This window comes from Crinia signifera, chromosome 3 (assembly GCF_055691185.1).
Source record: "Crinia signifera chromosome 3, ASM5569118v1, whole genome shotgun sequence".
Lineage (NCBI taxonomy): Eukaryota > Metazoa > Chordata > Amphibia > Anura > Myobatrachidae > Crinia > Crinia signifera.
Window position 1 is genome coordinate 228,461,152 of NC_139219.1, and position 17,064 is coordinate 228,478,215.

General features: G+C 45.3%; 1 protein-coding gene across 4 annotated transcripts in view; it reads right to left on the reverse strand.

Moving 5' to 3' along the window:
• Positions 1-17,064, reverse strand: part of LOC146064273 (putative cation-transporting ATPase 13A4) — a 130,582-nt gene that overhangs the window by 84,134 nt on the left and 29,384 nt on the right. For all 4 annotated transcript variants that reach the window (XR_014471783.1, XM_083177556.1, XM_083177558.1 and 1 more), the window contains exons 7-8: positions 10,096-10,230; positions 9,893-9,965 (exon numbers count right to left, since the gene is read on the reverse strand). Coding sequence is in view for 3 of the 4 variants with exons in the window: in XM_083177556.1 (XP_083033682.1) it covers positions 9,893-9,965; positions 10,096-10,230 (208 nt within the window). In the remaining variant the exon portion in view is untranslated. The remainder of the gene's footprint in view (positions 1-9,892; positions 9,966-10,095; positions 10,231-17,064) is intronic.

A 17,064-nucleotide genomic window follows, 5' to 3' on the forward strand; every position in this document is an offset into this window, starting at 1 on the left:
GCAAAAAGGCTTAATCTGGTTATAAACGAAATAATTCATCCAGACCAAACCGGCTTTATGCCGGGGCGGTCGACCACGACTAATTTAAGGAGGTTGTACTGCCACCTTCAGGCCCCGCAGGAGAACAGGGAGGGCTTGGCTGTGATCTCCCTTGACGCAGCCAAGGCCTTCGATTCCATTGAATGGGACTTTTTATGGGAAGCTCTGAAGTGGGCAGGAATAGGTCCGATTTTTATAAACTGGATTAGGATGCTATACATGGCCCCGACGGCAAGGGTATCTGTCAATGGCTTTATTTCATCAAGCTTCAGAATAGGGAGGGGTACAAGACAGGGGTGCCCATTGTCGCCGGGGCTATTTGCTATAGCTATAGAACCATTGGCCTGTTTAATTAGAGGTAGTCCGGTTATAAAGGGTTTAAAAATAGGGGAGAAGGAAGACCGTATAGCACTCTATGCGGACGACATTCTCCTCTTCATTCAGGACCACGGTAAAGTGATACCAAAAATTTTGGAGACAATTAATGTTTTTGGAGGTTACTCAGGTCTTAAGATTAACTGGGACAAATCTTGTGTCCTCCCCCTAAGTGACCCCCCTGACACGGGACAGGCAACCCATACCCCTTTAAAATGGGTTAGTGAGTTCCAATATCTGGGTATTTGGGTCTCAAGGGAAATTGATAGATTTGAGCCACTTAACTTGACACCTCAGTTGGACTATGTAAAAACTAGGATAGGACCCTGGGGGAAGCTCCCGTTAACATTAACGGGGCAAATTAATTTAGTAAAAATGATCCTTCAACCTAAAATAGTGTACATACTTAAACATTCACCAATTTACTTGCCCCAAAAAATCTTTCAATTAATAGATGGATTAATATCTTCATTGATTTGGGGCAGAAAAAGGCCCAGACTTAGAAAGGATGTCTTGGCTAGACGTAAAGGAGAGGGAGGACTAGCCTTACCGGATTTTAGGCTATATTATTTTTCAACCCATCTGGCCCATATCAGGAGCTGGGTGCAAAAGGGGGGGAATACGAACTGATCTGCGAATTAGTGGGACTGGTGTCACCAGGGCACACCCCCCTGCAACTGCTCCTAAGTGGTAATCTGAAGCGAAAGTGGCCACCAATAATTAAACAAGGTATTACAATATGGAGGCAGGTGGAAGGGCTACTTGGAAGCCAAGGGATAGACCCAGAAACACCGTTGCATAATGCACATCCACTAAGAGAATTAAAAGAACTACAAGTCGGGAAAGTTTGGGGAGAGAGAGGCATAAGGGAAATAGGACAACTGTACGTGGAAGGGGGGATACGTCCGTTCCAGAATCTAAAATTGGAGTATACATTACATAATAAATCCCTGTTCAGATATATCCAACTGAGACATGGTCTGGAAAAACAATTTGAGGGGAAACCAGACTTACGGGAATCAATGACAAAAAAACTAATAAAAAGGATACCAGTAAGACATGAAATCTCATTCTGCTATAAAGCTTTAACTCAAGCGTACCAGAAGGATAGATTAACCAATATAAAAACTAAGTGGGAAAGGGACTTGGGCCCCATATCAGAGGAGGAATGGAGAAAAGCTATGGCTAATGTAAGAGTAGCCACCAATCAAGTCAGGTTTCAGCAGACTCAACTATACCTGCTACACAGGATTTATATGACACCTGAACGTATGAATAAGTTTGGGGGCAGAACCAATGCAAATTGCCCTAGATGCAAGGACCCCTCGGGAACGTTCTGGCATTTGCTATGGACATGCCCGAGGGTGACTGAATTCTGGTTAAAGGTCATCAACACAATAGCCTCAAAGGGTATCCCCCTAAGCTGCTGTACGCCAAAAGCGTGTATTCTAGCGATAGTAGAGGACGGTACACTAGAGAAATATGAGAGACAATTTCTCATCAACTTCTGCACACTGGCCAAACTATGCATTGCCAGAAAATGGATGGCGGAAGTAGGGCCAGAGTGGGCCATGTGGGTGGCACTGGTTGATGAGACTATTTCCCATGAGAGATATGTACATGTGACAAGGGGAACAGAAAATAAATTCCACCTAATATGGAACAAGTGGTAAAAGATAAAAAGAAAGAGGGAGGAAAAAAAAAAAACTGGATAATGGATGTTGGCTTATGAAAGGGTGGGGGGGAGGGCTCTTATGGGGTAGGGAAGGATTGCAAGGAAACAAAATAAGAAATGTTTAATGCTTGGGTACAAGCGTATGCACAATAGTTGATTTGAACATGCTGGGTATTTGGCTCCGTACAACGACACCCACTTGAAAACTAGAAATGATATAAGAGTCACATATGCAAAGTAATATTTATAGGTTGAGATTCACTAAATCCTCCCTTAACATGAATTATAGGAAAAGGAAGGAGGAATCACTTGATGGTACTATAAGGTAAATAGCCCAAGGCACTGTAAAAAATATTATAGAGCACTGAGTAAAGATACTGTTAGAAAGAGAAATAATACAGGGCCACTAGAAACTGTATAGATAATCACTAATTAATTAATCACTAAAGGGGGAAAAGTGGCGGTCGCTGAGGCGGATCCAAAGAATGGGGGGGAGAGGGGGGGAGGGAAAAAAAGGAATATGTTATATTTTTTTTTTCATTTCTTTTTAAGAAATGGCAACCCCAAACCAGGAATTTTGGACTTGATTTCTGGACATGTATGAGGCGAATGAGTGTCTGTGGCGGGTCAAGGACAAAAATTACGCCAATAAGGAGAAACGCAACAAGGCACTCCAGGAAATGCTGACATACGTCAAAGGCATAAATGCTTCTGCCGACATTAAATTTGTTAAAAAGAAGATTCAAAATTTTCGCACAGTATACTTAAAAGAACGCAAGACATATGAGGATTCAAAACGCTCTGGAGCAGGGGTAGACGAGATTGAAAAGCCATCTTTATGGTACTATGATCAGCTCCATTTCCTACAGGATCAAGACCCCCAAAGTCAGTCACAGTGCTCGATGATGGAAGTCTATCCAGGTCTATTGGCAGAGGAGAAAATTGAGAATGGCAACGTGGTGAGTACATACATAATATTATTTACGGTGCTATTTAGCTTGATGTAATGTTTTATTTACAGTTCCTTTTTGTGCACATTCAAGGTCACTCTTTCGGATGCGGAGACAGAGCAGCCCAACACCCAACAATCAGAAGCAGACCAGACTGCTGTGGTGGTGGAAAGCACACCTCCGTCAATACCCAAGAGGACCCTCACCACCATCAAGTCTAGGGCTTCCTCCAGTTCAGCACCAAACCGTGCGAAACGGTTTCTCCAAAGTGCAGAGGAGGTTCTGCAAAAGTTACCCAATGAATTTAATGCTTTTGGGACACATGTTGCTCAGGAATTGGAGGCAATGGCACCAGACCAGCGCATCCATTTCAAGAGGATTGTATATGATCTGATGATACGGGGGCGCAGTGGCGAATTAAGGTGTGATATTAACATCATCGGCATCATATACAATGCAGCAAGGCCATCGTCCAGCTTGCACATCATACCCACCACCAAGTTTTACTGATCATACAACCCCACCCTTGTATTGTAGCCCAAGTGCTACCTCATCACAGCCCCAATATCAAACTTCCACTCCCGGCCCGAGTGGTACCCCCTCGGTATGGGTGGGTGCACAGGCCACTCTCCTTGGTGAGCCTGATCTGTACAAGTTATAAATTTTATCATAGATGCAGACCCTTTGGGTAGTTGAGATATCGGTACTTGTTTCCTAGCACGGCCACACCGATTTCCATCGGGGTGGTCGTGTCGGAACAATCGCGTCTAACGCATCGCATGCGATTTGGTCGATGCGACCGACCCGATTTTTTAATTGAATCAAATGTGAATAGGGTCCCTGGGACCCGATTTTACATTGGATTCAATGTAAAATATTCCCTAGACCCCCAAATTTAACCCCGTGAACCCCACCCCACGATAGACGCCAACCTGAAGCGTGGCGAGCGCAGCGAGCCCGTGAGGGGTGGCGGTGCGCGTCCTCCGACCTTTTCATTCCCCTACTATCCACGTCGGCGTGGAGTTGAGAATATATAGTGTGGCGAGCGCAGCGAGCCACCGAGCCCGAAGCGTGGCGAGCGGACGCGTATACTTGTGAAGTTATACGCGTCCCCTCGCGGGGCTCGCTACGCTCGCCACGCTTCGGGCTCGGTGGCTCGCTGCGCTCGCCACACTATATATTCTCAACTCCACGCCGACGTGGATAGTAGGGGAATGAAAAGGTCGGAGGACGCGCACCGCCGGCGCTCGCCACGCTTCGGGTTGGCGTCTATCGTGGGGTGACAACGGGGCCATATATCATGTGAAATGGGTCATATTGGCCCATTTCACATTTTTCACAATTTTTCCTATGTGAGATGGACTTAATCAAGTCCATCTCATCTTGTGCCATTATAATGGCACAAGACCGACGCGATGCTCCGATTTCAATGTTCAAAAATATTTTAACATTGAAGCCTATGGCAAAATCGGGGGCATCGCGTCGGTCACGTCGGGGCCAATGTTAATGGTCCCGACCGAAGCGATGCCCCCGATTTTTCCTTTGCCGGCAAAATGGACCTGATTTCAAAGGAAATCGGGTCCATCGCGGGGATCGTGTACCTTAACTTAAAGGTACACGATCCCAAAGATTGTGGCCGTGCTAGGAAACAAGTACCGAGATATCTCTGTTCCTGATATCTACAAGTTTATGCCTTTAGGTAGTTGCGATATCTCGCTTGATGCAAAGTTCTTGGTACACCTTACTTGGAAGTTTTTATGATCATAAAACACTTCATGGTTCATTCAAATTTCTAAAAAAAAGATCTATATTGTCTGGTTGCAAGTTTTGGTACTTGTGTATTTTGGCGGCGCCCATCGCATCGCATACCATAACGCATACGATGGTATGCGATGCGACGCGATATCGTACGATAGTGCACGATGGCATACAATTTTGAAATTGTATGCCATTGTACATGGCATACAATGCCATACGATGCGATGCGATTAAACATTGTATAAGCACCCTAATGGGTGCTTATACAATGTTAAGCACCCAAATGGGTGCTTACAATGTTAAATGCACCCCCACGCCACCCCCCCACTATAAACGTGAACCCGAAGCGTGGCGAGCGCAGCGAGCCCGCGAGGGGCAGCGGTACGCGTCCTACGACCTTTTCATACCCCCACTATCCACGTCGGCGTGGAGTTGAGAATAGAATAGTGTGGCGAGCGCAGCGAGCCACCGAGCCCGAAGCGTGGCGAGCGCAGCGAGCCCCGCGAGGGGACGCGGATACCTGTGAAGCCCGCGAAGGGACGCGTTTACCTGTGAAGGTATCCGCGTCCGCTCGCCACGCTTCGGGCTCGGTGGCTCGCTGCGCTCGCCACACTATTCTATTCTCAACTCCACGCCGACGTGGATAGTGGGGGTATGAAAAGGTCGTAGGACGCGTACCGCCGCCCCTCGCGGGCTCGCTGCGCTCGCCACGCTTCGGGTTCACGTTTATAGTGGGGGGGTGGTGTGGGGGTGCATTTAACATTGTAAGCACCCATTTGGGTGCTCAAAAGCACCCTTTAGGGTGCTTATACGATTTTTGGTCGTATAGGGGGTCAAAATCGCGTCGCATCGCATCGTATGCCATCGGGTGCATGGCATGCGATGCGATGCGATCTGTTCGTCGTACGACGGACATCGGGGGCGCCGCCAAAATACACAAGTACCCAAGTTTTTGTGGAAAGGGCAATAAATATTGTTATCAGCAAAACTTTGTTGTTTTTGTAAATTAGTGCTTTTTAAAAAGGTATTGATAAATACGTGACATTCTGTGTAGTATACTACCATTAAACGACGACTATTGGGTTTAAAAAAAAAATCACCAGACATTTTGGTAACATTTAACAAACTTTATGTAATAGTAATCTAAACATATTTAATACTTCAAACATATTATTTGACCCAAAAATAGAACACATGCAAATTTTGGGAATATTGCAGTAAGTAAATTAACATAAACAAATGTGTACAAATAGCTGGTTCTGTATCAGGCAATTGCTTGAAGCTGCCAGTCCAATGCACCCTCTCCATTGAAGTAGGCCAGGTACTGGTCTCTGACCTGCTTTGCACGCTGTGAAGACCCATGTGCCAGTGGGTTGGCATTAAGGGAGGTCCACCCATCGATGTCCTGAGGCTGGTGTGCTTGTTCCGGTTCTGACACTACTAGTATTTCGTGTCTTGCCTTGCGCCTCAAAAAATTATGCAGGGCACAACATGCAAGCACTATCCATTGGATTTTGTCGATGCGCATATTGATTGCACTGTGGAAAATCCTGAACTTGTTGCTCATTATGCCGAAGGCGTTTTCCACAGTGCGTCGTGCCCTGAAAAGCCTGTAATTAAAAATACGACGCTCCTGATTAAGCACTCTCTGAGGATAGGGCCGCATGATGTGCTCATGGAGTGCGAATGCCTCGTCAGTTAAGAAAACAAAATTTAGTCCATTTTGGCAGTCATCACTAGAAGGGAGGTTTAGGCGCTTTGTGACAAGGGGCCTTATTTTGGTTCATTCTTTCTGACAAAATCCTTCTTAGATGGACAAAACCATGTGCACTGCAGGGGGGGCAGATGTAACATGTGCAGAGAGAATTAGATTTGGGTGAGTAATTTTGTTTCTGTGCAGGAAAAATACTGACTGCTTTATTTTTACACTGCAATATAGATCTCACTTTGAAGTAAAACCCCACCCAAATCTAATTCTCTCTGCACATGTTACATCTGCCCCACCTGCAGTGCACATGGTTTTGCCCATCTAAGAAGGATTTTGTCAGAAAGAATGAACCAAAATAAGGCCCAAGGTGCTGGTAAAAAAGAGTGTCTTTCAGGGAACCTCCATCTGATGCCCTGCCATTTTTACCCACATCCACATAAACAAATTCATAATTGGCGTCAACTATCGCAAGCAGTACTACACTAAAAAAACCCTTATAGTTATAGTACAAGGAACCCGATTTGGGTGGCTGTGTAATGCGGACATGCTTCCCATCGATGGCCCCTCCGCAGTTGGGAAAGTTCCATCTGGTCTCAAAATCAGCCGCAATACCTTGCCATTCCTCACGAGTAGTAGGGAACTAGAAAAGAAGTTTGAAGAAAAATGTATTTAATTTGAGGTTTATATTAACATAACTTTATAGCATATTTCATTGTTGATGGTCAAAATTGAGCCTTCCCAAGGAGGACATTTGATTGACAGTACACACTTCTCAAGATAATTATACTTTGCAAACCATGCATGAGATATATTTAGGATGGACAGGCCAACCTGTGGCTCTCCAGATGTTGTGAAACTACAAATCCAAGCATGCCTTGCCACAGTTTAAACACTCCCTTTCTTATTGCTAAACTGTTTCAAGGCATGATGTGATTTGTAGTTTCACAACATCTGGAGAGCCACCGGTTGCCCAGGCCTGTATTAAGCCCTTGTTTGTTGTGTTTTACTGGGGTACAACAAACCAACCATGGCATATTTGTCCTGCCCCAGCAAAACCCACCACAGAGTTATGGCCCCAGCCCCCCCCCCCCCCCCCCCATACGCGTCTCTCCCCCTCCTCATCTCCGTAAGCATAAGCCCTGCCGCTGCCCCGGCCGGCAATCTTAAGCGGTGTCAGGTTTGGAGATTTTACAACATTAAACAATGTATTTGGTATGTGCACAATTCTCTAGGTATATGACTGCTGCTGCTTTCAGAGCATGAGGGGAGCACACATAGAGAACAAAGGACACTTAAAATAAAGCAATTAAGTGGGAACACAATGGGACCATGTGCATTAGCATATACTCTACAGAGGATGCTGTGTATACATATTTTCAACTAATGTGACTTTTAAATTGTCCTTACCTTCAAGTATTGTGCCTTGAGGACAGCATATAGGGCCCTGCAGGTTTCAGGAATTATACGGCCCAAAGCCTGAGGTGAAATCAAGGACCCAAACTTCAGATCCGCTAGGGATCTACCTGTTGCCAGGAAACGCAGAGTGACGATCAGCCTCTCCTCTGCAGGTATTGCCCTCCGCATGGTGGTATCCTGTCTTTGGATATATGGCCTCACCAGTCCCAGCAGTTCCTGGAATGTACTTTCATCCATCCGCAGGTAGTTACGGTAGTCTACTGGGTTGTTTTCGCGAATCTGGACAAGTAGTGGCATATGAGAGAGAGTATCCCTCTGTAAAAGCCAATGCTTGGTCCAGCAGGATCGCCTTGCCCTATTGTTGCCTTTTCCTCTATCATCATTAGAGCTCGAGCTCTCTGCTATCACAGCAGCTCCTGCATACGCTGCCAGCAAATTATAATGAAAAGGATCCATTATTGACCATGGAAAAGGTTTATTAGCACACAAGCTGCAATAATCTGGAGAAGAAATCCAAACTATTCACTCTGCACAAATGCAATGATTTTACAATGGCTGCTGAGCCTTGATACAACCCTGTAAACATAAACACCCACTTCTACAGCCTGCCAATGAGGGTTTTATTATTTTTTCAAATCCCTGCCCATTATACAAATAGGTAAGGACACTGTGATCGTCCAGGATCTAGCCTACTAGCTGTGACGTCAGATCGTATACTACTGTATATCGTTTGCAGATCGTACATTATTTTCAGTCCAAATCTGATGCTTTTTAGCCTATAGTGCGTTCCCGTGAAATCGTATACGATATTGGACAACACATGAATCGTACCGTGGGTATGCACCTTTAGTTTCTTTGGGATTGCCTGTCCCAGTTTTGGCAGCTGCTGGGTAAAGCAGATCCTGTCACAGCGCCACTACTACCCAAGGGATTTCAGATAGTTCTATCTGCATGCTTCACCAAGGTTGAATGCTTTATTAAATGTAAGCTTTATTTAAATTAAATAACAAGGATATTTATCAAATCTTGGAGAGAGACAAAGGATCCGGAGATAAAATACAAACCAAGCAGCTTCAAAATGCCGTGGATCCTGTTTCAAAGTTGATCACAAATAGTGCCAAAATTCCTGACTACTATTTCCCTGCAGTGTGACTGCAATTGTCGCAGTTTTATTGACAGACAGTTTCTGGGTGGAACCCTGACATTTTCTGTGTGTGGTGGAAAAAACACAAGTGTCCTCAGGTGTTTTTAAGGAGGGTGTGTGACGTCAACAATGACCACTTCCACCCTGTCTCAGTTACAGAGTTACAGAGTTGTGTAAGGTTAGTGAATTGCAACAAGATCTGTGAGTGGATAGCAAATAGAAAACCATTCGCAATTCTCTCACAAGGGAGCATCTTCTCTTCTGTCTGGGTGGTGGCTTTCTCCTTGCAGTCCACTGCAACTTCTCAGATTAACAATCAGGTCTGAATTAATCTAGACAAACTGCTTGTACATGCTTAGGGGCAGATTTATTAAGCTTGGAGAAGAGATAAACTGGAGAAAGGGTAAAAGGAGATAAAGCACCAGCCAATCAACTCCGAACTGTCTATTTCAAACACAGCTGATTGGCTGGTGCTTTATCTCCTTTTACCTTTTCTCCGCTTTATCTCCAGTTTATCTCTTCTCCAAGCTTAATAAATCTGCCCCTTAGTTACTTTGCTCAGAGGAAGAACTATCATTGGTGCTAAAGGTACACACTGCAACCCCGTCACCCTCTTCCTTTCTCCCACTGTTTTTCCCTGTCACCCACTGCCAGTTTGCATATGGGTTGGGGTGAACGAGGGGGCCCAAATTATATTTTTGTATCTAGACTCAACACCCACAAGTTCCACCACTGATTTTGATCATAACAAAAACGTTAACACTTAACATAACTGTGGAGAAAACTTGCTGATAAAAAAGAATAAAAAAGAAAGTAAATCTCCTTACCACCATTTTTTTGAAGCACAGAGACCATAACATTGTTATGGGTTTCAACCATATGGTGCAATTTAACAGATTGCTAAAGAGAGAAAACACATACAATAATCATGGAAACATGTTATATACAAATACAACACTAAGTAATACATTTTAATAAAATTAAAATAAAAATCAGGTGCAACAAATGTCAAATAAAAATAAACACTTACCATTCTCTGCAAGTAAATGGTAACAAGAACAGATACAATGGTCATGATTAATATCGCCATAGAATATTCAATATACCCAGTTGCAATCCACGTACTTATTGAGTACACTTCAAAAATGTATAAGGGGTTTAAAATCTGTAAAAAATAAATAAATATATAAATAGATTTAGAATTAAATGCATTCTGTGTACCTACAACAACATTCACAACAGCCATGGAAGTAACTAGAACTGTAGTATTATGGGCCATCTTAACATATGGGCTTACTGGGCATCTGCCCTAGGGCCCCAAAATTATAAGAGGCTTTGAGCAGGGGTTTGCTGATGACTCTGGAGTTTCTTGTGGGGCTAGTAGAGATTGCTCCCAGGCTGCTTTGGTTGTGAATTACACAAAATCAGAGCTGCTGGGAAACATTCTCTACCGTCCTGCAGCCAAACTGATAGCAGATAGCAGGTGGGCAGATACCCCAATAAATGTATTTATTTATTTTAATTAAGTATGGGCCCCAATGCATTGCTTTGTCTAGGGCTCACCATGCGGTTAAGATGGCCCTGGTAGTAGTCCATATGTGATACCCGAGCTGGGGTATGGGAGCAAGGGAAAAGAATGGTTACAGAGGAGGCCATCTCATCACAAAACAGCAAGCAGTTAATTTACAGTTCAGACAGGGTTATTGTCATGGTTATTACATATCAATCCCTGCTCTTTTCTTCCAGCACAACCTTCATATCAGATTACAGCAGTCCAGCAGCACCTTTCATTCACTTCAATGCCAACAGCAGCATAAACAATGATAGCACAGCAATTCATTAGATCTCCATGCATTCTCTGGGAATCAGTAGTGCAGCGGTCGCACCGAAGGTGGGGCTCCCCATGCTTTCTTCCACTGTCGCCTCATACTGTTGCCCTCTCACACTGCGAATCTGGATATATCTTGCTCTTCCTAGCAGCACCAACATGGTGCTGCATAATGCCATTGCCCATGGAGGCCGTCCATGGTCCCAGGCCTGGCTTCTCATTCCAGGACACACTACCCTGTGTCACCCATATTTCCCTCAGCTCACACAGAACTACAGCCTGTCCTTTCCTTTGTTCTCAAGGTTCCTGTCCTAAAACACCCCCCTCACTTCCTATCCTAATCCCTTACATGTGGTAGGATCTAGAAAACTGGGGCAATAAACTCCCTTAATTACAGATAAGCTGTATAGCCAGTGGCATCACTAGGGGGTGAGGTGGGTGTGGCCCGCACCCAAGTGTCACCCTTTCACGTGGGTGACACCATAAAGAGCCACACCACAGCCCCGCCAGCTGCGTCCGCTGACACCCACCTGCCGCACCCGCACAAAAGTCTTCACATCCCTCGCTGATACCTGCACCCCCCCCCCTCCACCAACGGATGTCCACAGCCCACTTACTGCCTTCCGCAAACCCCACTGCCCGCACACACCCCCATTGCCGTCCACGCACACCTCCTGCCGCCATCTGCACTCACCCTCCGGCAGCTGTCAGGTGGAGAAGTACCCTCCACCACATTCGCAGTTCAGGCAACATTGAGGAGAAGGCTGGGAAGTAGGAACAGAAGGCCGCAATGAGGCTGTCAACAAAGAATTGGCTGTTTGCACACAGTCTACCCCAGTTGCACAAGCTCTTGGACCCACAGACTCTTGCAGGACATTGGGTAATATGTGGGAAGGGGACACTTATTGTGGGTAATATAGGGGCAGGGGCAGTGGCATCACTGGTGGGGTGGTGTCATCCTTCAGAGTCCACACACCACTACCAGTAGCAACCACATATCCTTACTGGCGATGTCCGCACAACTCTGCCAGCAGCATCCGCTCACCCTGGGCCACTGCATCCGCACCCCTCCCCTGCTGTCCAAATCTGCACACACACATACCCTGCGCATCACTGCCCATGTTCTCCAAACTTCTGAGACAGCTGAAGTGGAGGAGGCCTAAGTGGTGAGTTCTACTAGAGAGTTTGGGGGTTATTCAGGTTGATTCACAAGGCTGCGAATTCGCAGCCTTGCGAGTCCACCAAACCCCGCCCGGCGAACGACCGCCCCCCTGCCTCCCCCTCAAAGTGCGCCTTCGCCCGAACAGCTGCGAATGGATGTTTTGCATAAACATCTATTCGCATGGCTCGGGTAACCGCCCACATATTTCGATGGTCACCGACCATCGAATAATGTTTATCGTGCACGCATATATGTGACTTTTCCGTTGCGTATATATGCGTGCACGCTGGCGTGAATACGGCCGGGCAGCTGACATCCGGTGATGTCAGCCACCCGCCCCCCACACCCGCGTCACTGCCTCATTTCCATGGGAACGCCCATGGAACGCTGGGCGTTCCCATATGGTAATGGGGCAGTCCGGTGCCCCCCGCCCATCTCCGCCCCCCCCCCCCACACCGGCATGGGTGCGTGCACCCGGCGACCCGAAAGGTCACTGTGGGTGCACGCACCATACGCCTGCACATGCGCAGACACCCGCCTGCGCATGCGCAGACGCACAACATCGGTACTGCGTGCGAATACACGCAGTACCGAACGGATCTGAATCATGCCCTTTATGTATATGCTGGGTATTGTCCTCCCTAAAGCGTTTTACACTTCTTAGGAGCTTTTTCAAACCCTGGGGCAGATGTATTAAGCCTTAACAAGAGATAAATGCAAGGTTGATAAGGAGAGATAAACATCCAGCCAATCAACTCCTTACTGACATTTTTCAAACACAGGCTGTAACATGGCAGTTAGCAGATGATTGGCTGGACGTTTATCTCTCCTTATCACCCTTGGATGTATCTCTTGTTAAAGTGTAATAAATCTGCCCCGATCTTTGAAAATGCTCCTTAGAAGAGCGAAACCAGTTATTGGGGGAAATACCCAGCTTCCTTTATTCAAAATTGTGATCTGTTACCAGCTGAAAGACTTCCACCACCCCATACCAATGGCTTTGGAGCACTAAAGCACCTTCCAAGCATTAAAACCGCCCAAGTACAGCTGCATTGTAAGAGACCTGTGGAGTGGAGCCGGGTAGAGCGGTGACGTAAGAAAGACAGACCGGATCACAGCCTGCATCCATCAGCCCTCAAGTCACCAAGCAGTTACTCCAATACATAACTCTCCGCCGTGAGTGCTGCGTCTGGACATTCCAGCACTAACCGGAGATGGACACAGTGGTGTCTTGGGTGTAAGACGCGACTGCGGCCCACATCCACTCCAATCTCCCTAAGACTCCGGGCAGATGATTGCAGCATATTTCCATTACAGCATGTAAAAAAGTTTTTATCTAATTGTGCTGTTTATTTTATGTTCATTTATGTTTTAATAAATGTGATTGTATTATACAACTAAGGTGGCCACCTACACAATCAATATTTTCTAATAAAATTATGTATTTGTAAATATAATTTGTCTATTGTTTTGTGCATATGGCGCTCATCAAGTTAATTAGCTCAGAGTTTTCATTTCCTCAGTTGGTTATATTCTATTGAACTCACATTTGTGAGCTAAGTTTGAGGTAACTATTTGACGTGTTACACTGACACATCTCAAACCTGCAGCTCAGCTTAAAAAAAAAATATATATATATATATATATTTAATATATATGACTGAATTTAAAAGCGCCCGATCTTCTAGCTTTATCTAGTTCAGTTGTTATTTGCAGACATTACTAATTGTACATAATGCACTTACTATTCTGGTCTGGAGTGCATACCTGTAATAATACGCGATGGCGCAATATATGACAGGCTGTATAATTTCAGGACAGCACTTACAATAAAGAAATTATAAGTACACGGTCTAATTAGTATACTTGCGTGTGTCATAATATCACTAGCGATGTAAAGATTACCAGCATAAGGAGGTATCAATGTGCAATCTCCACAGATAACACTAATATAGTGTTGGAGCCAGAACCATGTACCCTTAGGAGGACATTCTAGTCTGATCACTCCCCTGCGTGTTTGCACTTATGCACATGTGCAGGCTCCGTTTGCGAACAAACTTGTATAGTCGTCAGTCTGTTTGTACAGAGCAGTGCGGGTGTCTGGTGGCCGGCACAGGTCGCGCCACAGGGTGTCCCCATGTAAATGTTGTGCATTCCCATGGTAAATCGGCCATGACGCGGGTGCTGGGGGCGGGCAGCTGACGTCACCGGATGTCAGCAGGACTGTGGTTGGGAATGCCTGGAGTAGAGAATGAGAGTTATGTGGCTAGAACAGGGCTGGTTAGTTAACAGCCTGGCAGCTGTGTTTTATACCAGCTGTAATAAGTGCAGTTCTTTTGCTGGAAGACCAAGCTAGAGGGCTTTGCGTTAATCTATTCAAGATTATACAAAGGCATGTATGACTTTTGGCAGATCTTCTGTGGGGATTAAGTGTTTGGTTCTGGCTATGTTCCTGAGATGAAAGAATGAGTATTTGATTGTGGTTGATATCTGATGTTTATGTGTCAAGCCACCATCCAGTACCATGCCAAGATTCCGCACATGATCAGAGTTTTGTAGCTCTGTAACCCGAAGTGTCAGTCCAGTTGGTAGGCTATGCTGCAGTCTTGTTTTTAATGTTGAGGCCCTATCATAAGGATCTTTGTTTTATCAGGATTCAGTCTCAGCCAAGTGGCACTCCTGGAGCTCAGCTAGGTTTGGTATTTGATTCTCAGTGCCCGGAGCAAAGTACAAGTACAGTTGTACATCACCTACACAAGTGGTAGACCAGACCATGGCGATCTAATTATTTCACCCATTGGCAGCAGGTACACTGCAAAAAGCATGGGGGAATAGTATAGAATTTTGTAGGACACCACATGGAAGTGACACTGATGGTGATAAGTACACGCCAGATGACACTCTCTCTGACCTGCCAGTGAGAAATTATTTGAACCAGCTTAGTACTGTGCCATCCATCCACAGAAATTTTTCAGGTGCTCACTCAGAAGCCCATGAACCACAGTATTGAATGATGTAGAGAGATCCAGAAGGTTTAAGATTGAATTTGTCTCTTGCCATCAGAAGATCATTTAGCACATAAAGGGCTGTTTCATGTGCTACAGGTATGTCTTCTCCTGCATCCTGATTGGAATAGATCATGCATACTGTATCATGAGTTGACAGGCGGGTTTCCACTTGATTCGCAACCACTTTTTCAATAACCTTTCCTAGAAAAGGAAGGGTTGATACCGGTCGGTAGTTGGTCATGCAGGTCAGATTTAAATTAGTTTTTTTTAGAAGAGGTCTAACAATTGCTTCCTTTAGGGGTTGAGGAAAAAGTCCTGTCTACAAAGAGCAGAGAACAATTTTTGTAAAGACGGGGCCAATTATATCCATACACCCTCTTAGGACCTTGGTTGGGGTCCAAATCACAGGTACATGAACACAAAATCCAAGCAATTACAGCAATGTCCTTTATGTCCATTGGATCAAAGCTGGTCCATGAGGACAGGTGGCTTACATTTTCAGGCTTGGTAGTTTGGCACTCATCTGGTGGCACTGTGAAGATTCCAGCCCTGATGGCAGATATTTTATCTGAATTTTTTTTTGCAAACTCGTTACATCTTGCCTGGGAGAGTGTTCCATCAGGCTGCATGCATGCTGGCTTGCAAAGCATTTCCACTGTGCAGAAAAGTTGAGCAGGCCTATTGTTTGCTGCCTAATCTCAGTTGACAGGAATTCTGATTTCTTACAGGTTATTGTCGATTGACATTCATCAATATGCTTTGTTAGTTTTATCTTTTCCTTCAAAAGGTTTGTCTTCCCCCATTGCCTCTCTATTCTACACCCCCCTTTTCTTGAGCTAATTTAGACTGCTGTCAGACCAGGGAGCTTGACGATGTGGTTTGAGATGTTGTATACGCACTGGGGCTATATTATTTACTGCAGCCGTCATATCCCTATTTTAGGACTAGAGAACAGGGATCTTCACAAGCTCCCAGTAATGCAGAGAGAGAAATTTAGATTTGCTTCAAGAGCCTGTGAAGTCATACCCCTCCTTGGATGATACCTGGTCAGCTACATGGGCAAATATCTATTTTGAGGGGTTACAATTGAGAACCAAAAGGAGTGGTGGTCTGACCAAATGACTGGTTTTATTTTTAGGTCAGTGACTTGTAATCCAATTTGAAAGAAAATATCTAGAGTGTAACCACTTTTATGTGTGGATGAAGGAATGATTTGTGTGAAGCCCATACCATTAATTGTGCACAGAAGGTCCTGGCCAAGGCATGAGAGCTCATCATCAACCCATGAATTGAAGTCCCTGAGGATGAGCCATCATGTATAAATGGTGTGAGATACAGTATGTCTGGGGACTAGGGGTCAGATAAAGCTAGGTGTTTATGAAGATTCCAAAGTTCGACTTCATGTTGATTGAGACAGCAATTAATTACAGTAAGCAAAGCCAGAGTGAAGGGAGGGTAGCAAAGGGCTGTTGCCCTGTGGGCCCCACATGTAAGGAGCCCCACACAAGAGGGCAAAACAACATATTGCTGCTTGCGCTTGACCTGTATCCCACAGTACCTCAGCTGTTTGGAGTGCAGGAGCCACCACAGAGCACACTCAATCACTGTTATACTGTCTTGCAAGATCAGTTCATAAAACTGTGTCTGCTACAGCAGCTTATGGGATTCTGTGATCAGCACAGCAGGGCTCTCGTGGCAGCCATATTGCAGCACAGAAGCACCTGCCAGAAGCTAATGCCCCACCACATGGTGCTGATCGGGTTCCCGGGGTAACAGACTTGGAGCCATAACGTCATTTGTGGATGCCAGTCTCTTAGTTCTGGATTACTGCTGATGCACATGGGATGGTGAATGGAATATTGGCAAGTGTTTATGCCTATATTTGTATAATGACAATGATGAAGTAAAGCCATTGAAACATTGATAATACCCTGCTGTATGTTTCAGTTATTACCAGACTTCCGCCGTGCATTTTACCTGTATCTGGACTCCAGAATGTGG